A 25,541-nucleotide genomic window follows, 5' to 3' on the forward strand; every position below is an offset into this window, starting at 1 on the left:
AAAAAACATGTATGGGATGCTATTTCGGATCATAGAAACCCTTCATCTCTCTCCCCTATTTATGGTCATCGTTTATCCAAGGTTGAGGAAAAATATTCTAAAAATGTGAAAACAAAATGAAGAAAAACGAATCAAAGATCTAGTCTTGAAAAACGATACACCTCAAAATTTAATTTTCGAAATTATTGAAAGAATTCAGAAGTCAACTATTAAAATAAATGAAAGAATTTCGAAGTTGAGTTCCGACGACTTTGAGTTATAAATTTGAAATCTTAAATCGGATATCTAATTCCGAAAACCGCTGCCAAAATTGGAAGTTAACGAACGAAATCATCAAAATAATGCGGAAGTTGAGTTTCGAAACTTTTTCGGATGTTAAAGCTCATAATTATGGGGCTGAAATCGAGAGTTAACTTCTGAATTATTGGGCTTTGTTTGGAATTTTTAATTTCCTAAATTCTCTCTCATTAATCTTCGTTTGTTGTCCCCTTTCCATGCCAGAAATGCTAGGGACAAAAAAAATTTACCCCGAAAAGATCAACTAGTGGTTGAGATTCACTTTGATGTGTGTGACATAATCATCAAAGTGATTCTCAACCATTGATTGCTGTTTTCGGGGTACTTTCGGGATAAGTTTTCTTTGTACCTAGCATTCCCCTTTTAAAATAGTTGTTCCAAATTGGAGGTTACTACACTGGAATTCTGTTCCAAATATCTTTGTTTGTTGTTTCCTTGGACTCAAATCACACCCATCTCTAGTTGAAGATGGGTTTGATCAATAGGTAGTTGTGGAATGAGTTTGAGCATTTAAATATGAGTATTTGAGCATTTAAATATGAGTTTGAAAATAGATGGAGGGCCTTAGGCGAGGAAAGCGACGAGGGAGAAAGATGAAGAGGAGATTTTTATTGCTCATTGGGGCATTTTTGTCATTACATATGAGGATATTTATGTTTTAGACTTTCTAATTCAAATGAGTTGTATGGAGAATATTATGGGTTGCAAGTAGCAGCTCCGGAAAACAAACCAAAACCAAAATAAAGAAGAATCATATTTCTAAGAGCATTTTAAGGATGACAACGAGGCGGATCAGAGGCGAATATTGACATATTTGAATTCGAATCCGAACACTCAACCCATCCTTCGAATCCGCCCCGATGTCCGATTGGATATATTTTCGATCATCCATCCCCGCCTCGAACGGAGATCCAATCGGAGATTCGAATATCCAAATTTGGGGGGGAAAAAAATTGATCAAATAGAGTAAAGATTTTCGATCGAAGATTCGAATATCCAAATTTGGAAAAAAAAATTTGATCAGACAGAGTAAAATTTTCGATCAAACAGAGTAAAAAATAGATTTTCGATCATAAACAAAAACAGATTCTTGTTTAAACCCAAAAAACCCATATATAACACGTATTTGGTAAACGCAGAGTCAGTCCAGATCAGATGAGAACACAACAAAATCGAGAGAGAGCACGCTTGAAAAATGATTTTCGATTTTCAGTCAAACTCAAGAACAGACGCCCTCAACAAATCTGCTTGTGATTTTCATGACAAGCGTGGGGAGTGGGGTTGGAGAGAGATGGAGGAATTGGGAGAAAAGTGTGATGATAGAGAAGTGGAAGTGGTGTGCGGCTGTTGTGGGAGTGTATATGTGTACAATATACATATATATAGTTGGGTATTCGGAGACAGATCGGGGCAGGAACAGACTTACCTCCGAATTCGATCCGATCTCCAAATTTTGTTGAAAAATAAATCCGAATCCGCCCCGATCTCCAAAAAAATATTCGATCTGTTCGGAATGGATAACGGATCGAATATGGATGGATTGGTTGAAATGGCCATCCCTAGAGTATCTCTAATGGGAGATGCCAAAATTGGAGATTGTAACGGTAACCATTGACACCAGTTTACAATCCAATCCAGATGCTTTCTATCACGCAAAATATGACATAGAATGACATGACTTTGAAGGGAGGTGAAAACACATCATTTTTGACAGCCATCTACACGCATGTGAAATTTAAAAAATGTGCCCGATTTTTTTGGCCTCTCTCAAAGATAGACACAAGAGTTGGCATAAGGGTTAAAGAGAAATAATTTATTTTTTATAACAAAAAAGGGTGGAGAGAAGAAGACCAGCGTGACAACCCCCACTGGCACGTGACTATAGGGGCTCCATATCCGCCGTAGAATATCTAGTTTGAGCCATAGCTATTGTCTGAGAGGACATGCCGTCACCACAACACCATATAGGTACAAGTGGATATAACTGTTTACCCCCACATCCCCTTGCCACTGGCAAGACTCAAAATCGAGTCTCACTTGAGGATGAAGGGCACCCTAGCTACCCACTAGGCTACCACCTTCGGTGGTGGGGAGAGATAACTTGATACAAGTGGACATAACTGTTTACCCCCACATCCTCTTGCCACTGGCAAGACTCAAAACCGAGTCTCACTTGAGGATGAAGGGCACCCTAGCTACCCACTAGGCTACCACCTTCGGTGGTGGGGAGAGATAACTTGATGTTAAATAAATAGAACTTGGCATAAGGGTTGAAGAGTAGGCTTTGATGTCAAATTGAAAATGTCAAATGCCACATAAGTCTTAAAAAAAAATGACATATCTAATTTGAAGGTCAAGTGTTAGAGATGCTCTAAGGTGGTGTTCCACTTTCTTGAAAAACCTTTTTTTTAAAAGAAAGTAATTTTAAGTTCAAAAATCATGTGTTTATGTGAATAAATTTTCTATCAATATAGATTTTGTTTGATAGATCTCATTGAGATATTTGAAAAAGTATAAAAAAATTTAAAAAATTATTTTTTATTTTCATTATATTTAATTTTAAAATTACATTCTTTTTTTAAAAAAAAAGTTTTGGAAGAAAGCCTGCACACATATTGACTATCATTTTTGAACTTGGGGAAAAATTTGCAGATTCTTTGCAACCTTCGACTTGGTTAAAAACCCTTGGAAACACCAAAACAACGTTTCCCTTTGTTTTACCTCTTCTCAGTTCTTCCCCCATTTTTTTTGGGATAGACCTCAGTTCTTCCCGTTTCCCATCTCTCTCTCTCTCTCTCTCTCTACCGCTTTCTCCCCCGAAATAATTCAAGAAACCCCAATCCGGCACCTCTCTGCGGAAGAAATCGAAGAATCGTTGCTGATTTTACTCATCGAAAATTGTGCAGGTTGGGTTGCTTCTAACCGTATTGCGTTTCTGTTTTTCATTGCTTGCGTTCGGTGTTTGTCTGAATTTTTTTGGTCAGTACGATAGAAGAACCTACTTTTGACCCTAACCCCATTCAAACCAATCGCAATGTGCATCAAACTACTCTTGATAAGAGTTGAACCCGCAACCTCACAGCATTTTAGTGCTGCTACATAATCACTACGCTAACTGGCCACGGATATCGAACTCCTTTCGCGTAGTAGTTTCTTTGTGTTTTTCCACGTTTTTTTTTTTTGGATTCGGTGATAGTTGAATTTCCTGGTAGGATCCCAGTCACATACTTCGCGTGTGGGAGCGTGAAAGCGTCTATGAAAAACATTCCAAACTACTCCCTCCGTCTCAGTTTGATAGTCCCCTCCCAAAAGACGTGCTATTTTTGATTCAAAAAATAAAATACTTCCGTTCATAATTATTTAATTTTCTTCGCACAAAATTAAAGAACTAATTGGGATCTTTAATTTGGTGTGAAGAAACTCAAAAAATGTTGTACGGAAGGAGTACTAAAATACGTGAGGGCGAGGATTGAGAGCGAAAGTGAAGGGAAGTCTGAAGGATTATGTGATTTAAGCTTGGTACTATTATGTCCTATAGGGTTTAGTTGAACTGCATTTTCTTTTTTCATTCTGAAATTTCTTTTCTTTTGGTGGTAGAAAGCTGCAGTGCATTTGTGTACGGTTCTAGGGTTTGTTGCTGATTGGAAGTGTGTTGGGTTTATTAAAGCGGTTTGCATGCATACATGATACATATATAACCAATCCCCGCATTCCATAACATTGGAATTTTTGGGGGCTCATTTTTTTTTATATTCAATTCATAAGGTCCTTCGGAATTTTTCTCTATCTTACTTTAAGTTTCCTGTGGCTGAATTTAAAGAGAATGAACATAATTTTTGAAATCCTTGGGAGTCTTGGACTGAATTCATGAAGGACCTGCTGCAAAAGTGCAAAATGGAAAAATTAATCAGCTAACTTCTCCTAGAATATCTTATTGGCGGCAAATTTTGAATTCTTTGCTATCGGATTAGGGAGGGCCATATCTTTTTTAGTTGCCCACTTCTGTAAGTAAAACAGAATGAGAGATTTTCGCTTGAAAATATGGAGCCAAATTGGTTCCTTTAATCAGTAAGAGTTCTTTGAATTTAGATTTGTTAGAACCTGAAGTTGGAAGATTAAGTTGTAATACCATCAGATATACTTTCTATGGTTTTATGTTTAGATTAGTAAACATGCTGTCTAAAACTGAGATTATATGTTTGAGTTGCTGGGAATGTATGGTAAGACAAAGGAATAATGCGCCAAATTGCTGAAAATCATTCCACATGTTGCAATTGACTGCCGGAGTTAAGTGATTAGAAGCTGAAGTAGCTTCTCATACCGCTGCATTTGATGTTTAGTTGCAAAAACTTAGTGCTATTTAAAGCTGGAACCACGTCTTCAAATGGTGAGCTCTGAAGTTGAAACTTAAAACTGTAAAGATGTTTAAAAGCACATACATACATGTCAAGTTCAAAATTTCATTTATTTGCTGAAATTGAGAAGGAATTGTATGAAGGGGGAAATACTCTAGCAGCCCCTGTTTTGTATGGTGTTGGTTTTCTTAGACCATGTCATGCTGCCCTAATTCTAAATGTGGGACTCACATAGGGTTCTGGACGAAGGAATAACTTGAACTAGATGGAGGCTGGAACTAGAATTATAATGAGCATTTAATTTAATGCTTGAGTTCTTTTGCAAATATAATGACGTTCCAGTTACAAGGTTCAGAGACGAAAACATGTATGGCAGCTCCACTTAGCAAAGAAACCGTGGTAGGACTGTCATTGGGCCCTGAAGTAATTGCTAATGCTGCACTTTAAAATCCGGGAGCCAGGGACTAGTTTCATAATTTCAAGTATGGTTTTACAAGCATTAAGTTATATTTTTAGTTGAGTGTGAGTTATTGAATGTGCTAATGGCCGCATTGTCATGCAGGGCCAAAAGTCGCACACAGCCACAAGGTCCAAAATAGCGGTGGCCGTAGGGGTTGCTAATCTTCAGAAGGGTCGCTAATGGCTTCAAAGGGTCAGGATAATGTCATCTATTTGTAAAAAAGATAGCAGCAGGTTTAAGAGGAATTGCAAGTGTGTGGCTACGTAATGTAATATATTCTTGTTGAATGAACAGTCTCAAAGTGCATAGTTGTATATGAAACCATTTAGATTCTATGTATATTTGTAACAAGGTTTTTTTTTCCCACCGACTAGTCTCAGTTAGATGTAGTCCCATCCCACCCATACCTGATAATTAGCAGGTGTAAGCCCTGGGTGGCTCCGAGGGGTTGAATCTACCTCAGTTGAATCTTTGAGTTTGTAGACATGATGTACGCTTCATGAGGTGCTTCTTGTTGCTTAACTTACCACTTGGCTAACCCATTGGTTTATTGGGCTTCATTGAACTGATAAAGGGTAGCCTGCCCCTGCAATTGAATTGCTATTGGGTTGATTAAGCTTATATTGTTGTGTACATATTTATGCTGAAATCTCCTACTTGTGCGCTTGTTCCTTGGAGAATAGCAAGCAAATTTTTTTTTTCCCGTGGTTTTGCCTTTTGATTTCTAAAGCACTTTCTAGTGGTTGATTATAACCTTCTTTTACGTGTACAGGCTATTAATGTTCGAGGGTTGCTTACTTGCTCGTTGATATTTGTGTATATTTTTGGACGTTTTAGATTCCTGTCACTCTTACAAATGGATCATTCTCGATCTACCTCTGGGGCTGGTGATGATAATGTTGGGATTCCTGATGATTTGCGTTGTAAAAGGTCGGATGGGAAACAATGGAGATGCACTGCCATGTCTATGCCGGACAAAACGGTGTGTGAGAAGCACTATGTCCAAGCAAAGAAGAGGGCTGCGAATTCAGCATTACGAGCCAGTCTGAAGAAAGCTAAGAGAAAATCTCTGGGTGAAAGTGACATCTACTTGGAGAGTAAGAGTGATGATATGGATATGGATACACCAATCGCTGATGAACAAGTTGACGATTACCCTGTTTCATCCTCAGGGAAAAAGTATAAGGAAAAACTCCACAAAAATAAGGTTCATTATTCGCCTGACACACTTTCGATGAGGAGTTTGGCGGCACGCAACCCACTTAAGCAAAATGATGATCTGCAAAGAGATGGCATGCAGTATGAGGAGAATCACAGGTCTTACAACCCACCTAAAGATAGATTGCAAAAAGGCTTCGATCATAGTGTTATGTCGGTGAGTTGAACCCTCTGTCATCAGATTTCTGTTAGCAAGTGCTATTATTTCGTTACCAAATAAATACACCATCATGTCCAGTATAAGTTATTCTGTCGAGAACAGGAGTGAAGTGCAAAACTATCAAAGAACCAAGGGGCTCCTAAAAGAAAATTGCATTTAAGAAGAGCCATTTCTGGAAGAATTTTTGCTAACGAGATTCGGTCACTTAGAAAACATTGTACTAGATTCTTATGTTCTTGGTGAGTTAGTGTTGCACTTGGGCAGACACATGCATCTTTTTACTACATTTGTCCTTCTCACAGTTTACGTAGTTAGAGAAACTTGGAATAAGCTATATTTCTTTCAATTCTGGGGTAGTTGTGTATTTTAGTTTCAGTAATCTAATGATAGTAAGATCTAATGTTCTAATAGACACACATGGGACTTAAACAACATGATTTTGAGTTTTGGACAGGCTATACAGCAGATATGAAAAGAGTCAGACACCTGGATGCGCCGGTATATATATATATATATATATATATATATATAAAAGTATTTATGTGTCAAGAAATATTCAATATATAAGATGGCAAGTTGTGGAAAGTTCTACAATTTAGTTTTGATATTCAATGCACAAGAAAACAACATAATCTTATTTGTTTCTTGTATTTCTACAAAAAGTTGATTATTTGCGGCATATGGTTCGCCAGATATCATCAATAAAGAGCTTACACTTACTTGTTTTCGTTTATTTTTCCGTTTTTAATTAAAAGCCTTCTGTATGACTTTTAATTTGTAGAAGTTGCATATAGTTTTCTTTATGTTGGTCATGCATGTGAGGTAATTACTAGAAACGTCTCAATTCATTAGGTTGCGGAGTCTGAACGTTTTGATTTTTAAGTCGTTCTGTTCAACAGGTTGGGGCATCTGTACTTATTATAGAGAAATATCCAATCCTTGGATTAAATTACTTTGACCATTTAGATTCCTTCTAGTTTCAGCAAAATTTATGTGGGTCTTGCTCATAGTTGCCATGTCAGTACTCTGATAGGTAATCTCCTCATCTGTTCGTGTTTGCTGCCTCCCAAATTGATTTTTTCCCTTTCATTTCAGGATACCTCAGATGAAAGCTCTGATTCCTCTGACGATTCTGGTGGACAAACTTGCCATCAGTGTAGACGGAATGACAGAGAAGGAGTTATTTGGTGCCTCAGATGTGATAGGAGAGGATACTGTAGCAACTGCATCTCTACTTGGTGAGATTGACAACGCTGGCAAAAACATAATTCTTGAATTGCTTGTTTGGTGACCATGTGATTCTTTTGGCAGGTACTCCGATATTCCGTTAGAAGAGATCCAGAGGATTTGTCCTGCATGTCGTGGTACATGTAATTGCAAGGTTTGCTTACGAGGAGATAATTTGGTCAAGGTATTCTTTTATTCTGCCACGGTATTCGCGTAAATTCATTGCTAACCTCTTTAATGTTGCGAATATAAGCATATCTAACTTGTTTGATGCATCCTTGAATTATTATTATTTTTTTGAAGTAGCATCGTAAAATTGTGCTCTGTAACAGGCACGTATAAGGGAGATACCTGTCCAGGACAAGTTACAATATCTTCATTGCCTTTTGTCATCGGTCCTTCCTGTTGTGAAGCAGATTCATCATCAACAGTGCTTTGAAGTAGAGCTGGAAAGAAAGCTTCGAGGTAAGAAGCTTTTGAATTTTTTGATGGCATATAAGAATTAATGTTTGCCTAGATTTGAGCATCAGATTGAACTATTAATTCAAGCAAACAATCAGATTTGGTTGAGACTTTGACGGTTAGGGTTAAATATGCATTGGGGTGTAGAACTCCTCCAAGAAAGGAATATCTATCTATTCTAATTCTAATATATAAAGGGAGAGCCCCTTTTGGGGACTCCCCTTTGAGGCTGGCTCACACTTTCATCTTCCTAAATTGCCACCCATAAAATAAATAAACTTCTCCACCTAAGTAACTACAAGGCCAAAAAGGTATAATAGCCGGACACAATGCCCCATGTATACATGTTGTGCAGTACCGCAGTTACACTGCTCTAATAAGTTTTCTGTCTTCTAGAAAGCAAACCATGCAAATCCATGGCTGCCAAAAGTTTTGTACATCCAGTCCCCAAAAAAATAAAATCGAAGAGATGATCTATTACCTCTAGTCTATCAAAAAAAATCCAAGTGAATCTATTAGTACAAGAATGCAAGTAAGCATTACCCTTTGTTCCCCTTCACATTTTTTATTCAATTAGTTTTTTTAATTACTTTATAGCATTGATAGGCATTCATCATCCTGTCTATGTAGGCATCATCATGATATGTTTATAGCTATTGTTCTTCTACACTTTCTCTTCTATTTTCCTCCCTTCTACCAATTTTAATGACAAGTAGTAAGAACAAATCTCTCTCCTTCTCTCTTAATCCCTCTCTTTCTCTAAAATTAAGGTTGTGTCATGGTATGTTGTGTTTTTGGAGATGAATTTTTAGTAATTTTTGTGGAGTGATTTTTGCACTCCCCAAAGTTAACAATTTGGGGAGTGTGAAAATCAACTCCAAAAACACAACATATTGATTTTCGTACTCCCTTTGGGAGTGCGGTTAACAATTTGAGGAGTTCGAAAATCACTCCCCATTTTAAAACAACTTTGAATTTTTTTTTTCCTTGTAAGTTATAAGCCTTGCAATCCTAATTCACATAGGAGACTTGGATTTTTAAGAGTTATGAGAATTAATTTTCCCTTTCTACCAGTAACAGAGGAAGTCAAAATCAAACTGATACAAAAATCCCATGTCACGTGATGCACTGATATTGACCACCTCATGGATATATACTCCAAAATATCAGTAATCCGCTTCCACAGAAAATGCGTATTCGTTATTCGTCTGACTATTTCTAAATGCGGAGTAAAACAGTCCATCTATTTTTGTACAAATTGCAGAGCCCACACATAAGAGCAAAAACAGGAAATTAAAACAAAAAATCAATCTCAAAGATGTAGTTTACCGTCACAATTGAAACATGTACTCCTAAAGTCACTCTCAAAGATTTTTTCCCCACTTTTTCACATAGCAAAAATTAGAAAAAGTAGTAGAGATTTAGGCAAAACTGTTCTTTTTTTACTTTAACTAAAGGCTGGGCCACACACATTGTGTGTGCAAAGTCGAATTTTGACAAAATTTGTAAAATTCGATCAAATAATATGTGGGAAGCATTTGTGTCAAAATTTGACTTGCACGCGATGCGTGTGCCCCGGCCTCTAGTATAATACACTATGGAGAATGCATTATTATTAATCTCATCAATGTTTAGGCCGGTGGGTTACATATCATATGGGATTTTATATCCCTTCACTATTACTCCAGTCAAACAAACGGGCCCTAAAGTTTTTAACATTTGAGATGTATAGTGAAGTGACCTTTTACTTGCTTCTCCAGGAAATGAAATAGACCTTCCCAGGACCAAGTTGAATGCAGATGAACAGATGTGCTGGTACGCTTGATAATTTGAATTTATTTTTTTGTTTTTTTTATACAATCTGAATCTAAGACATAGTATGTGTGTTTACCTATGAGCTCTTGGTTTTCTTGATCAGTATGATCTTAAATTTTGTTTTGTTTTGGTTTCTTTTGATCTTGACTCTTCACGATGAATTAACATTAAAGCATCCAACTCAAAACCAATGGGCAACGAGTGAAGAGGCCGCCCAGGCTCATATACTAGTTTTGAATGTTATAATTACTCAATGTGGGACAAGTTATAACACTCCCATGCACGTGCGACCCCGTACTTGCGCATGGAAACGTGAACGACGGACCCATGACATAGGGATCACTACTAACAACGAATCAAGGTGCACTTAAGACACAAACAACGGCAATCAATCGAGAGAGTTTTCTTCAAAGCCTCTGAAAGACTAGCTTTGATACTATGTTAAAACATCCAACTCAAAATCAGTTGGCTATGAGTGGAGAGGCCGCCCAGGCTCATATACTAGTTTTGGATGTTATATTTACCCAATGTGGGACAAGTTCTAATAGTTAGGATCCAGTTGATTCATGTCTTGTTAGTGGGGCTAAGTTGTTAGAGGTATAGAACAACCATGTGCATTTAGGATCTAATGTTTGTACTAAGGGTCGGTTTGATTAGTAAGAAAATTATAGAAAATTTAAGACAATTTTTTGGTTGTCACTTAGCAATAAAGTAATTTTTCCTGTACAATTCTCTTAAGCCTTGTAACTTACTCCATCCATTCAATATTGATCACGGTCCATTTTCGACACACGTGCCCTTCAAAAATTATCTCTATCTTACAATCTATAATGTTTTATATGATTTCGAAGATTTTGTCTAATAGAACTAATTGAGATCTATCAGGATCCATATTGCATAATTTGCATATAAAAAACATTAAGGGAAAGTGGACCAGAGGGAGTAGCTTTTTTTGCCACAAAATATGCAAGGAAATTATTCTTTCCCGTGAAAATGAGGAACTAATGAATCGGCTCCATTTTTATCCGTGCTCCCTTCCTTAGTCATTTTTTCCCCTGTTGCATCCTTATTCTATTGGCCATTAAATCTATTGATTCCACAATTCCTTCCCTAGTTGTATTCGCCAAATCCCAGATTGGATTAAGCTAAAAGCCTAAAACATTGTCAATTTTCACCCATCGAACCTATTGATAGAATCCTCGAAAACCTCAGCAAGTATCCTAGCTGCACCGTTAAGTGCATTCATTTCTTCCATCAAGTCTTCATTATTTCTACAATTTTGTTGTAATTAAACCAGGGCAATTTAGGTAAAATACACAAGTCTCTTGCGACTTTCATGCTTTTCAAACAAGAAAACTCAATTTTCCTATCCTTCTATCGGAAATTTTTCATATTAATTAAATGTTCAAAATAAAATAACTTTTGTTTTCTTTTTCCTTTCTTTCACTTTATTTCAACTTCTATAAACTTTTTCTTTCTAATCCAACTGACCCTAATGGTTTTTTCTTTGTTTTTCCCAGTGATTGCTGTAGGGTATCCATTATTGATTATCATCGGCACTGTGCAAATTGTTCTTATGATTTGTGCCTCAGTTGCTGCAAAGATCTTAGGGAAGCATCTATTCTTGGTGTCAAAGGAGAGTCAGAAAATCATATTGATGGGAAAACTGATCAGAAAACAACCGTGACAGAGCAAGTTAATCCATCCAAACTTACGTTGAAGTCATCAGATAAGTTTCCAAATTGGAAAGCCAACAGCAATGCCAGTATTCCTTGCCCCCCAAAGGAGTATGGTGGTTGTGGTTGCTTGTCGTTGACCTTAAAAAGAATCTTTAAAATGAATTGGGTTGCAAAACTGGTGAAAAATTCTGAGGAAATGGTTAGTGGATGTAAGGTTAATGATGATGTTGTTAGTCCACAAGAAACTACCGGGTTAAACTCTGGGCTATGCCTATATACACATAGAGAGGACAGCGATGACAATTTCTTATACTGTTCAACGTCTGATGATATAAAAGCCAAAGGGATTAGAGAGTTTAGAAAGCATTGGAGCCAAGGAGAACCTGTTATTGTCAAGGAGGTTTGTGATGGCATGTCGGGGTGGGACCCTATGGTTATATGGAAAGGAATTCGAGAGACCACTGAAGAGAAAATGAAGGACGATAACCGAACTGTGAAGGCTATAGATTGCTTAGACCGGTCTGAGGTAGGGTTCTAGTTCGTTATCGTTTTATATGGTTCATCAATTATTTGTGGTTCATATGCAGGCTCCGTTTGTTCTAACATAAATTTTTTTTTTTCTTTTCTAAAAACAATTGACCTATTTCTTGTTGTTTGTTTGCGAATAACTTTACGAAATCGTTTTACATGTAAATTGTTTTCAGCAAATTGAGGAGCTTATTTTGGGGAAGTTGTTTATTACCAACATTTGTTGTTGTTAAAGCATCCAACTCAAAACTAATTGGTATGAGTGGAGAGGCCGCTGAGGTTCATATACTAGTTTTTGAGGTGATAATTAACCAATATGGGACAAATTCCAACAGTTGCTGTTTAGATCTCTCCCACCTTCAAGCACTTTAATAGCTCAGATAGCATTTGGTTCCTGAGAACATTTGGTGATGACCTGAGGACTTAAGGATGAAAGCACTAGTAGAGAGAAAACGTGTTGTGTTATGTGCATGTGGCATGATAATAGAATGACTCTAAGTTTGTATCTGCTCTACGGCATGATAATAGAATGACTCTAAGTTTGTATCTGCTCTACTAGGAGGCGCGAGTGCAACCAATGGTCAGAAGCCACAATCTGCGAAATTTTTTTTGGAAAAATTATTTTCCAAGCCAAACATTGAAAGTGAGAAGTATGTAAACATTTTCACGTAAACAGAGTTCTGCGTGGAGAATATTTTTCATCTTATTTTGTTTTACACAAATAAATGTTTCATCAGATTGGATAGTGATCAGGCGTTTGACAACCAAAAGCGGATATCTTGCCTTGCAAGAAGGGTCCACCTCCAGGGAGGTTTAGGTATGTTTTGCTTCCAGAGTTGTGTGGAGCTGGTGGGTGGGTGGACATTTCCTAAAAATTCTGGGCGTTTTGTGGTTGGAAACGTTTAGAGGGTTTCGTTGATGGCAGATCCTTTTCAGACCTCGAGAGGTTTGCGTCAGGGCGATCCTTTTTCTCCGCTTCTTTTCATTCTAGTTATGGAGGTTCTTTGCAGGTTGATTTGAAATACTGTTCTAGGTGGATTCTTGCAAGGTTTTGAGGTGGGAAGGGGTGATTGTTCGGGGATGGTTTCTCACATACTTTATTGTTTTGCGATGCGGATCCAACGCAAGTGGGCTATCTTCGGCGTGTTTTTTTGTGCTTCAAAGCAGTGTCCGACCTCAAGGTGAACTTGGGAAAGTCCGAGATGATCCCGGTTGGGGCGGTTGATGATATTGGTGCTCTTGCTTAGATTTTGGGTTGTAGGGTGGCGTTGCTTCCAGCAATGTATTTGGGCCTACCGTTGGGCTCCTCTTTTAAATCAAAGGCAGTATGAGACCCAATTATGGAAAGATTTCAGAAAAAGGTTGGCGGGTTTGAAGCGGCAACAGATTACTAAAGGTGGCGGTTTGACTTTAATCAAAAGGTTGCTTTCTAATTTGCCCACTTCATGCCATTGTTTGTCATTCCGAGTTCAGTGGCTAAGAGGTTAGAGAAAATCCAAAGAGAGTTTCTTTGGAAAGGATCGGGGGAAGAATTCAAATACCATCTAGTCAATTGGGATATGGTTTGTGTTCCCATTAGAAAAGGTGGCTTGGGTGTGAGAGATTAAAATTGTTTAACCAAGCGTTGTTGCGGAAATGGCTTTGGAGATTCGCAAGGGAGAGATAGTGGAGGAAGGTTACAGTGGCAAAGTATGGTTGCGGTGCGGATGGGGCTGTTGGTCTTCCCTTCGTGTGAGATTGCCTTGTGGGGTGGCGCTTTGGAGAGGTATCATGAAGGGGTGGGATGTTTTTGTAAGGAACACTAGTATGGTGGTTGGCAATGGAAGAAGGGTTAAATTTTGGGAACACATGTGGTGTGGGGATGTGAGTTTGAGGGATGCTTTCCCAAATGCCAAATATCTATCGTTTGGCTTGTGACAAAGAAGCTAAAGTTCAGGATTACCTTTTACTTCAGGTTTCTTTCAGGTGAAATCTTTCCATCCTTTCCTTGGCAAGCTATATGGAAAACTCCAACACCGATAAAAGTGAGTTTTTTTTGTTTGGTGCGCGGCTCAAGGCAAGATTCTTATTATTGATAATTTGATTAAAAGATTGAGAATCATTGTGAATTGTTATTGTATGTGCAAGAGGGATTCGGAGACGGTTGATCACCTCCTTATTCATTGCCTGTTTGCTTGGGAGTTGTGGTCTTTGGTGTTCTCTTGGTTCGGTATCAAGTGGGCGCTGTCAAGGAGTGTGATGGAACTCTTAATTGTTTGGAGAGGTACTAGAGTGGGAAAGAGAAGGAAACGAGTTTGGGCCATGATTCCTCTTTTCTTGATGTGGGTTATTTGGCGTGAAAGAAATTCTAGATGTTTTAAAGGGGTCGAAAAGCCTTTGTTTAAGGTCAAAAGTTTTTTTGGTGAATAGCTTGTATAGTTGGCATCCCTCTCTCTTCTTTTTTTTTTCATCGGCAAAAGTAACATTTTATTGAAGGGGAAAGGGGATTCCAACCAAAGGTTGGAAAGTACAGCCAAATGGGACAAAGGCCAAACACCCTATAGGGCAAAGCCCATAACACCTGAGGGCCTAAAAACCCAGTTCTTACAATAAACCCCTATCCCTCTCTTACCAATTTTTAGATTGGTTGGAGCTTTTCCACTCTTATGGAAGTGTATAGGGCCCTTTTGTTTTGTGGCCTTTTGCATTCGGGCGGCATTCCCTTTATGGCTTTTTGGTAATATAATTGCTTACTTATCAAAAAAATACAAACAAACGGAGCCTCAATGTCTTCTTTACTTATTACCTTGATATCTGCCTATTGTGGTTTCATATGGCTGCAGATTAGTATTGAGCTAGGTCAGTTCATCAAAGGATACTCAGAGGGTCGATTTCATCAAAATGGTTGGCCACAAATGTTAAAGCTAAAAGATTGGCCTTCTCCCAGTGCTTCTGAAGAGTTTTTGTTGTACCAGAGACCTGACTTCAGTAGCAAATTGCCATTACTTGAGTACATTCATTCCAAGTGGGGTCTACTGAATGTTGCTGCGAAACTGCCTCATTATTCCCTGCAGAATGATGTCGGCCCTAAGATTTTTATGTCTTATGGGATGTACGATGAACGTGGTAGAGGTGATTCTGTGAATCATCTCCATTTCAGCATGCGTGACATGGTGAGCTCGTTGTCCTCCTTTCTGTGTGACCTATCTCCATCGTCCTTGAAGAAATATCTCCCCTTGATAATTGCATCATATAAACCAGTATGTTTGTTAGTTTCGAAATTATACTGTTACATTTGATATGCTTCCTGATGGCAGTCTGCGTTTATTCTTCTGAGTTATTCAGTAAATTAAAGCAGTAGTAGCGCCACATAAATGGGTTGCCATTGTTCCAGAGCATTCTCAATTTTTAGGTAACAAGGAATGGGTTGCAATTGTTCCAGAGCATTCACAATTTTTAGGTAACAAGGAATGGGTTGCAAATGGAATGTCATGTATTTTTTGGGGACAAAATTTGAATTCTATGAATTAACGGAACTACGGAAGTTTTATCCTAGTGATGGATTTCAAACTTACAAATTCTAACAGGAATTGCACCAAGGAGCTGAATTTTGTACTTGATGAACTATCTCCATTTTGCATATGAACTATATATATTGGAAAGAATTATTGTAGTGCTACCTTGGTTTGTACCACAAAACAAAATTGGAAGTTGTGTAGTGGGATGCAACACTCTGAAAACGTGCCATCTCTAACCAAGTACTCCAGAGTCCAGTTACGGAATGTTTGTCTACTTCGCCCTCTGATGTGGCATCTTGATATATGCCTTTGGAATAATTTCAATAACCATCTCTGCTCCTTTGATTAGGTATACCTGTTGGTGCATACATGTGAAGTAAAGCTAAAAGGTTGGCAGAGGGCTAAGATTGAGAACACAGAGAAAGCCTTTGAGGATGTTGGGGCAAAAGAATCACCAGGAAATCCACAAATTGGCTTGGATAAAGCAGGGTCACCTTTACTATCACTTGGTGTTCGAGATAGAGAGAATGAATATGAGGCTAAGTTAGATGCAAGCGACGACGATGAAGGAATTAAAACTACTAAAACCCTTGTAGAGAAAACTATTAATTGTGAAGACTTGAACCAAGCTAGTGGAGATATCTTCGAAAAGACTCATCTAGGCGCTGTTTGGGATGTCTTCCGTCGACAGGATGTTTCAAAGCTGATTGAGTATTTGAAAGCTCACTGGAAGGACTTTGGGAAGAGTGAGACTTCAATAGATGAATTTGTGAGTTTGATTAACTTTTTCCATGATCATAAATTCTGAATTCTTCTCCCTCCATGTTATAGATTTGTGTAGTGGTGCATATCAATGATTGTGCTCTTTGGACCCAGGCAACACGTTCTTTACATAATGCAGAAATATTCCTGACAAGGAATCATAAAAGGCAATTGAAGGAAGAATTCGGTAAGTGGAACTAGCGATTCTTGCATTTTCAGTAAGTTGGAGGGTTAATTTTCTGACCTGCTTTATTTAGGCAGCATGTATCCAATATTCTGTTGGATCTTTTTTTTTTTTTGTTGGCAAAATTCTAGATTTTGTTTAAAAGGTAGAATTTGGATATTTTTGATTCTTCATGTTGGACTGCTGCCCCTGTTTTTAGAATTCTAGAAGTCTTAAGGGCATCGTATGGCTGTGACACAGAGAACTATGGGCCCTGAGATCTAGGCATTTATTACAAAAATAATGGTTTGTTTTTTAATTCCTGTTGCAGTCCGTAAATAGTTAGTTCTGCAATTCTTTGGTCTCTTGTAAAAGATATTGAATAAAATGACATTAGCTAATTGATGTCCACATGGCCGAGGATCAGTGGATTAAATCAGAGATACTGGATTTTTACTAAAGATAATAGAAATGTGATTCCTGGAATGTGTTTTTTGACGAGACAATATCAAGTAAAGTTTGTCCTCCTTTTCAGGAGTAGAGCCATGGTCATTTGAACAGCATTTAGGGCAAGCTGTATTCATCCCTGCTGGATGTCCTTTTCAAGTTAGGAACCTTCAGGTGAGTGCAGTATTGTAGTGTAATGACATAGTAACTTCTATAGATGATTGTGAACTGAACGTTAAAGTTTGACACATTTAATTACTTTGGCGGGAGGTATATGCAGTAAATTCTTGGGGATTATTTGTACATGCCAGGACTTGGGAGCACAGTATCATGGAATTTTACTGAATTATTTTTCTTGCACTTTGCTTCAAGGTTCCTTTTTTTGTTCTCTATTTTCCTGGTAATAGAAAGACGAATGCTAGTTGATCATTTATGTGACAAGTAGTATTGGTTGCATTGCTGGAAAAGGATGCCATATGCTGTCAACGCTATTCATGTAAAAGATCATATTTCACAAAGAGTGCTTCTTGCTGCACATGGTATTCATATGTGTTATGATGTGCCTGTGACATGTTACCCAGAACAGTCATGCTGGCCAGCATATGGGAGAGTCAGAGACATGGGGAACCCCTACCCTAATTACATCCAATCCCTCCCTTTCGTACGTTGAGCTGCAATCGGGGACCAATTCAGGCATTGTATCTGGTAGTGACTTTTTAAAGGTATTTCTATATGAGTCAGAAACTCAAAATGAGGTGCTATCTCAGTCCACATGGGGACTATGAGGATCTCCCAAGGCACCAATGGAGGGCACGATCTTCTACCTGCTACCAGGGTCAGTGGTTTGCACAGATCCTGACAATTGTGTACAGTAGGAGTCTGGTCCGTATTTTATGAAGCGCAGCGCTGTATCCTTAAAGTTAAAGGGACACCTTGATGCTTTTGGGACTTCTCCCTTACTTTCTCTTCCCATTGCCACTCTCTCTCACACTGAGCTTCCTTCTTTTTTTTTGATCAGCGAATATTTTTTTTATAATCTTTGAAATTGTTACAAAGACTAATGGAGCATTTGAGAATCCGAGACCCAAATCTGAGATTGGCAAGAAACCAACCAAGGAACACCCATTGGGACAAGCCAACGCCTATTGGGCCAAGCCCAGAACACCTATTGGGCCAAGCCTAGAACCTAAAAGACAAATAAAAAAGAAACCCTAAAGCGCCGCCCCTTTCCAGACCCGCCACAACCCAGCCTCCGCGCCACAAACTCCTCTAACTGTAGCCACCACGCCATCGGCCTACAGCACCAAATCGGCAACCTCGATGAGGAACTGATTGGAGCACCGAACCATTGGAGAAGATCGGAGCCCAGAGCCTAGAAGACGAGCGTCAACCTTGATTCCCACCACCTGAACTGCCGTACACTGACCCACGACCGCCACAAAACCGCAAGCAGCTCCACCCAGCACGACCACCTCTGGCGGCCACAACCACCTCTCACCGTTAGGCCCAAAACCAGATTCACCCGACAATGAAAACCAGCGGTGGCTGAAGTGAACTGTCCGAAACCGCCACCATCGTCGACTACAGCCACAGATTCGCCGCCTTCTCCCTAGCTTGGCTGCCACAACCCAAACCCCATGCCACCACCAACCACCGCCAACATGGCGGACCAGAGAGCAGCAGAAACGGAAGAAACACAGCAGATCGGGAGGCGCAACGAACAGGAACTGCATCACCGACTTGATCACCGCAACCCAGCAAAGAACCACTTCGCCGTTAGGCCCGAAACCGGATACAGCCAGCAGTGTATCCGGCGGGACCCCGCCGGAATGGAATGGGATCAATGGAAAATGGAGATGGAGCCGAGGAGAGAGCTGAAACCCTAACCGGCTGAGATTTTTTGAGAGAGAAGGGGAGAGCTTTTTTTATAGAGAGAGAACAAAATGTTCATTTGATCACAACAGCCGAAGAATTGCTCCGTCCATCTTCCTAGAAATCCATGTCACCTGACAGTCTAACACGGCTCGCCACTCCGCTTTTAACCCTAACAGCAAATATGCACTTGTCTACTTGAATGGACTTTTCAAGAAGGGAAAAGGTATTTTCACTCTTAAGGTGAACAAGTGTTTTTCTTACAACCTGAACCTAAATGCCAGGATAATAATGATGCTGTGAGATCCTTCACTTAGATTTTAGCCTCCCTTTATTTCAATGTAATTTTGTTTCTGGTGTAATATATTTTACATGTAAATGTCTTACAGGAAAATACAATGCTTTTCAGCAGGTCCAATAATAAGTTGTGATCCCCATCCCTGCATTACTTTTCGGCACTTGATTTCTTTTTTTACGAAGGGAGCCATTGGGTCTAGGTGGCTTCCTTGGTACGAATAGGAAATTTTGGCCTTCACAGGAGGTTGGATTGGAGATGGAAATGTTGTACATTGGGGCTGTGGAAGATTCTGAAGGAATTGTACGCCTTGAATTCTTTTTTTCCAGGATATTTAGAAGGGGCTTCGTAAACTAACGCTAGGATATTCCAGGTACTATCTGCCAAAAAACTAGTAGATTTTAGCAGGGCTTCAATTGCCCTTTACAATTGGTATTACTCTAACCCCTCTGACTTTTCTACTTTTAGGAAAGAAATCCATGGTTTGACGAATTGTAGGTACCTCCCTGCCCCTCTACATTATGTTGGAAAGACTTTAGTTTCACTGAGTTGACCAAGCAAAATGACAATATTTCCCTAAAAGCTGTCAATTAATGGTATGCTGGAAATACTGACCTCCAATATTGAGCTCGAATTATATAGATGCCCTCCTCTTCTCCGAGATAATATCTCCTCTTTTTTCTATATATTCGTCTCTACCAAACTTGTATAGTCTCCCTCTTACGGTTTTTCTCCACCATGGTTGCTGAATGGTACCGCCGTGGTAAAAGAAAGAAATACCATAGAAGATACAAATCTATTCAAAGTAAAGAATTTGGGGGGTTGTTGAATTATGGGTTTGGTTACCCCCCGATGTTGCATCAGCCAATGATACAAAATTTCTCTGTTAAACTTGCTTGAAATTCGAATACAGGATGCAAGATGGCTCCTCAACTTGTGTATGCTGTACATGTATTTGCATATGAAATCCACACACATGCATACATATATGTTACGTGGAAGTTCACCAAACATTCTATAAGGGGTTGGCTTTGCGGAGTTTGGAGTACAAAAAAGGAAGAGAGAATAAAAGCAATCCACGTCCATTAGTTTGTGTTAAACTTTATCCTTGTGAAAGGTAGTTGGTAGATCTTTCTGTTAAATATTTCTGTGTCCTTTGAAAATTTGCAGTCCACAGTTCAGTTGGGGCTGGACTTCTTATCTCCTGAAAGTCTGGATGAGGCTGTAAGGCTAGCTGAAGAAATTCGCAGTTTTCCCAACGACCATGATGCGAAGCTTCAAATGTTGGAGGTGAGGCGAAGGAAATTTCCCTTAGAAGTATTCAGAGCCTTTATTATTCTTCTTGCCAATGATTTTTCTTCCTCTATATCCCCTTTTCTTTCCTTCCATTTCTCCGCTTCGGTTGCCATCAGGGGTCTGTTAATAGCTATGAAGCACGGATACTCTATTTTGGCCTCCGTATCACGTATCGTATCCGTATCGGATACCGATACTCTCGGATACTCTCCGGATACGTATCCGATACATTTTTTTAAAAGTATCCTGCTTTTAGAATTATTTTTTGGTATCCCGATACGTTTCAGATACGCGCGGAGTTGGATACGCTCGGATACATTTTGGATACGTGCGAGAGTTAATATGTTATTACTTAAAAATATATGGGTTCGAATTGCAATTAGAACTATATTTTTCTTTTTCCCTCACCAATCGACACTAAAAACACACAGACGATATCCTCTCTCATCTTTCTTGACAAACTTGTAAGTCTCTCTCTCTCTTGTTGTGTGTATGTATATATATAACTATATAGATACAGTTATATATAACTAGATGTAAATATATCTCTCTCGGAATGTGAAATGGTGAACTTGTGTAATGGAAAACTTTAATTATTAATGGAATTAAAAATTATATATAATATATTTTTTAATTACTTTTATATTCAACGTATCGTATCCTTCTTTTTGGAAAAATCATGTATCTGTGTATCCGTATCGTATCGTGTCCGTATTCTGTATCCGTATCCGTGCTTCTTAGGTTAATAGCAATGAATTTACTAAATCTTTAGATTGGTTTTTGATGCAGGTCGGAAAGATGTCACTCTACGCTGCAAGTTCAGCAATCAAGGAAGTACAGAAGTTAGTGCTGGATCCAAAGTAAGCAAATAAAACCTTAATCTTTTTATTGAGGTGGGGGGGGGGGGGGGGGGGGGGGGGGGGGGTTGGGGGTACGGAGACTGTATAGAACAGGAGGTACAAAGAACTATTAGTTCACTTCCTTTACACTCAAACCTCACAGAACTTCAATTCCATCGGAATACGGATGAGATCAAATAGGCCACACATAATCAGCCACCTATCCTATTATAAGGCGGACGAGTTCCACTGGTTCTTGAGCCGAGGCTACTCTGAACTCTTCACTCTAAGTGGGTAGGCACCCTTGTTTTCCGAACCCGTTACTCCTGCCGGGGTTCCACCTCCCATCCAGGCATGTTCAAGCTAGCCCTTGGCTCATCATGCTATCGGTGTCATCAAGACTAGCACTTCATCCCTGTCCACTTCATAGGGAGGAAAAAGTGGTTTTGGGTCAGCCTTCTCATTAAGGTGAGGTACCCACTCAAAGGCGAAAGAGACTACGAATGACTTTGTTGGGTCGAGACTGAAGTGAAAAGTGTTCACTGCGAAACTGAAGTGAAAAGTGTTCACTGCGAAAGGATAGCTAGGCTCTAAACTCGGAGTGAAGTCTTTGTGGAAAATTATGATTAGGTCATTCTCTTGGTTAGTTGATCTCTTGCTTAGTGTATTCCATTTATTTACCTTTTAAGTAGGTGGCTCGTTGGGCCGTCGGAGAGGGATTTCTTTGGGAAAAAGAACTTGAACCTCAATTTCAGATTAATCCGGGAAAAGAAACTTGCAAATTGACCCGAAGTAAGAAATAGGAGTAGACACTTTTTGATTGGGTAGCAAATAAGGCCCTCAAGACTCTTAGATAATCCCGGGTCATTTGGTAAGGGAAATAGATTTCCTTCCGTTGAGCTGCAACAGCTGCTGAATTAGAAAACTAATTCATGTTAGATTTGAAGGGTAATCTAACAATAAAGTATTATCATTGACAACTTTTTTGATCGCTTTTTTCTTATTTTTGTAAGTTGATTAGATTTCTAACATAGACATTGATTCTCTTCTTTCGAAATTATTTTGAATCATTTGTGAAGGTTAGTTTGTGGAGGTCAAAATACTTGTTTGACTTCTTAATGAGGACTAATAATTTGGGACATCCCAATACAGAACAGTTGATTACCAATATGGAGCAAAGGGAGTACTACAACTGCTTTTCTGTTCCTGTTTTTCCGCTTCCTTTTCTTCTCCCTTCACTAATCTCTTTTGGAATCCGAGGATCTAACAGAACATTAATTCTATGCTCTGTTATTTTTCAAGATTTTTTGTTGATACGATTTATTGTACTTGAGACGTGAACATGTGAAATGGTCTTTTGACAACTGATCTCGCGTCCCAGTGACAGGGTTTAGGAGTCAAGCTTAAAGGCTAGAAAACCATTAGAACCATTAAGGATGTTTTAGGATCATGGATTTGTTTGAAGAGATTTATAGAGCGAATAGAAAAGGTAAACGACACCCCCGAAAAGGAAAAAGGAGAGGATGAACTTGAGCACTAACACTTATTACTTTGGGTTTCCGTCGGTTTTTGGTCCCTTGGTACTTACCTTGACAACTCGTTAATCCAACGACGGTGTTAAGGAATTCTTTCATTTTGCTCTTTGCTTTTCTCTGTGTGAAGGATTGAAGCTGACTAGTCTTAAGCAGGGCCGACCCTAGGGCAAGGCCCAAGAGGCCGCCGCGTAGGGCCCCGACAAAAAGGGGCCTCCGTTAGAATAGGTATAAGTCTTAGTAGTTCGCAACATGAATGTATTAACCTTTGTTGGTTCAGTGGTATGATTGATCTCTGTGCACGCTCCATGGTCGAGTTCGAGTCCTGTCCTAAAAGTCACTTTTTTTCGTAATTATTTTTCAAAAAAGGATTCTGTGTGGGAATTTGTGGTTGCTGTGTTTCGAACTTGCATCTAAGAGAACACAACCAAACACCAAAGCCACTAGAACCGAAGTGTCTTCTATGTATATTGTGGACTAAAATTATTATATATAAAAATTATCCTTTTTTTTTTTTTTTTGATCAGATAAAAATTATCCTTTATTACTGTTCAAATATAGGGCACAACTTAACTATTTGGCCTAGCGCCCCCAAATACCTTGGGCTGGCCGTGAGTCTCCCCCTTTTGTTTGTTGTGTTATTAGTAAAAGGCTTCTTTGTTAACATTTCTGCTGCAGGCTTGGAGCAGAGCTCGGGTTTGAGGATCCTAATTTGACTTCCATGGTTTCGGAGAACTTGGAGAAGATGGTTAAGCAAAGACGTATTACTTGTGTTTGAGTTCTAGGCTCCATCGCGTAAACTGTCTGTAAAATGCTTTTACTCATTTACGGTTGTTTTTTTGGACATAAAGGTGTTTAAAATGTCGTCCTAGTAGGAGTAATAGTCATTATTTTTTCTTCCAAAGCTTTTCGTTAGTGGAAATTAGATCCAAATGCAATTATTTTTTTCTATTTGCTAATCCAAAGAAACAGGACTAACTAAATTAAGAAGTTGGCTAGAAACAGAAATTTTGGTGACACGCCTCTCGGTCACTTCCCAAACACTCCTCTCTCACAAGTAATAGGCTCCACACATTTGCGGGCTCCACTGCTTGTGAGAGAGGAGTGTCTGGAGAGTGGTTGAGAGGCATGTCCGTAGCATGATTAGGCTAGAAAGTAGAAATAAGTTTCCTTTACAATTGGTCCCAACTTATTTATATATATTTATAAAATATGCAGTCTTTTTCGTAATGCCATCTACTCTGGAAGAGAATAGAATGCTCGAAATATTTATGGGGTCTAAGTACCAAAATTTTACTTCAAACCTATTTATATTAAGGAGGTGTTTGGGAATCCCATTTTCTCATTTTTGCATTTTCATATTTTCATTTTGGGTGTTTGGCACTCCATTACGAGAATGGATTTTTGGAGAATAGATTCTTGGTTTTTTGGTTTAGAGGCAAAAACCCAGAAACAGGTCTAGAGGTGTTTTTCACATTTTTGCATTTTTTCATTCTGTGATCAATTATCAAAATACCCATTTTTTTTCTTTCCGGATTGGGAGATGCTGCCAAGCAGAGGTGCTTGGCAGCGGTGCCGAGCGCATCTCGGCCGTCCAAAAGTGTTTTGGATGGCCCGGATGTAAAGGTACCGAACGGATTTAAAAAAAAAGAAAAAGAAAAGGAAAAAGATGTTTCGATTCGGGCCGTTGATTCCGAGATGAACGGCCGGATTGGCCGCTCGGCACCCGCTCGGCAGGGGTGCCGCTCGGCAGGGTCCCCGGGTCCCCCATTTTCCTCCCTTCATTTTCGACAACGTAATAAAGACAGGGTAATATGGTAAAAATCCAACCTATAATTCATTTTTGACAATCATCTACCAAATACTATTACATTTCAAAATACATTATGCACAAATCTCTCAAACATTTCATCAAAGAGGGTGAGCTCAAGTGACCCCACTTGTACCTACTTCCCTCCGCCCCTGCGATTGGTTGTTAGTAGTTACAACGGGAGTCGAGCACCTTCTCCATTAGGACTTGAACTCAAGAGCTCTCCCTTAAAAGGGTGAGTAAGGAACCAACCATGCTAGGTGGTGGTGACTTGTTAAATCCCTAACACTATTTCCCATAATTATCTATAAAATTTTATTGAGAAACAAATAGCAGAAATGGGACTTAATTTTTTTTCCCCTATTCAAAAGGCAAACAAAACCTATCCGTTAAGAAGATGTAAATAAATGGAAATTTTGCCAATATTGTGTGAAGCAATTTACTAGATACCAAGAACAGAATCCATAGCTTGTTATTCAGAGCCATGTTTCTTCTAACAACGTTTCTTCGGGACGATAACTCTGACCTGACCATCCTCTACAATCACTTGCCTCCGAACGAACAGCGTGTCATCCAGTAAGAACCTGGATCTTTTGTGCCCTCCAGCATTTATATGCAGGAGGCTGAAATTGTTTGCAATGAACGATGTATGCGCTATCGCTCGGCCACCGCACCTCACTTCAGGAGCATCGAACGTGAACTCATAGGTAGTAGATGTCTCCCGGACACGAACATCGCTGCATGATATTTCTTCGGTAGGGTAACCAGAATTACAACTAGTCGAGGTCCTCTTGGAGTCATTTCCTTCGGGCAGTTTCATAGATCTA

General features: G+C 39.1%; 1 protein-coding gene across 1 annotated transcript; it reads left to right on the top strand.

Moving 5' to 3' along the window:
- The first annotated feature begins 2,952 nt into the window (after positions 1-2,952).
- On the top strand, positions 2,953-23,863 carry LOC131332471 (E3 ubiquitin-protein ligase JMJ24). The gene is made up of 14 exons (XM_058366732.1): positions 2,953-3,203; positions 5,950-6,487; positions 7,586-7,728; positions 7,802-7,901; positions 8,050-8,182; positions 9,940-9,994; positions 11,515-12,199; positions 15,024-15,353; positions 16,048-16,467; positions 16,575-16,647; positions 17,159-17,244; positions 20,408-20,527; positions 21,323-21,393; positions 23,583-23,863. Exons 2-14 carry the CDS (start codon positions 5,969-5,971, stop codon positions 23,680-23,682), a joined length of 2,835 nt encoding a protein of 944 aa, XP_058222715.1. The 5' UTR covers positions 2,953-3,203; positions 5,950-5,968; the 3' UTR covers positions 23,683-23,863.
- The last annotated feature ends 1,678 nt before the right edge of the window (positions 23,864-25,541 follow it).

Source organism: Rhododendron vialii, chromosome 7a, assembly GCF_030253575.1.
Source record: "Rhododendron vialii isolate Sample 1 chromosome 7a, ASM3025357v1".
NCBI lineage: Eukaryota > Viridiplantae > Streptophyta > Magnoliopsida > Ericales > Ericaceae > Rhododendron > Rhododendron vialii.

Coding starts and splice junctions, on each gene's coding strand:
- LOC131332471 (XM_058366732.1), top strand. CDS start 5,969: ATGGATCATTCTCGATCTACCTCTGGGGCTGGTGATGATAATGTTGGG. Junction 7,729..7,801: donor AGCAACTGCATCTCTACTTG/GTGAGATTGACA, acceptor TTCTTTTGGCAG/GTACTCCGATATTCCGTTAG. Junction 12,200..15,023: donor ATTGCTTAGACCGGTCTGAG/GTAGGGTTCTAG, acceptor ATATGGCTGCAG/ATTAGTATTGAGCTAGGTCA.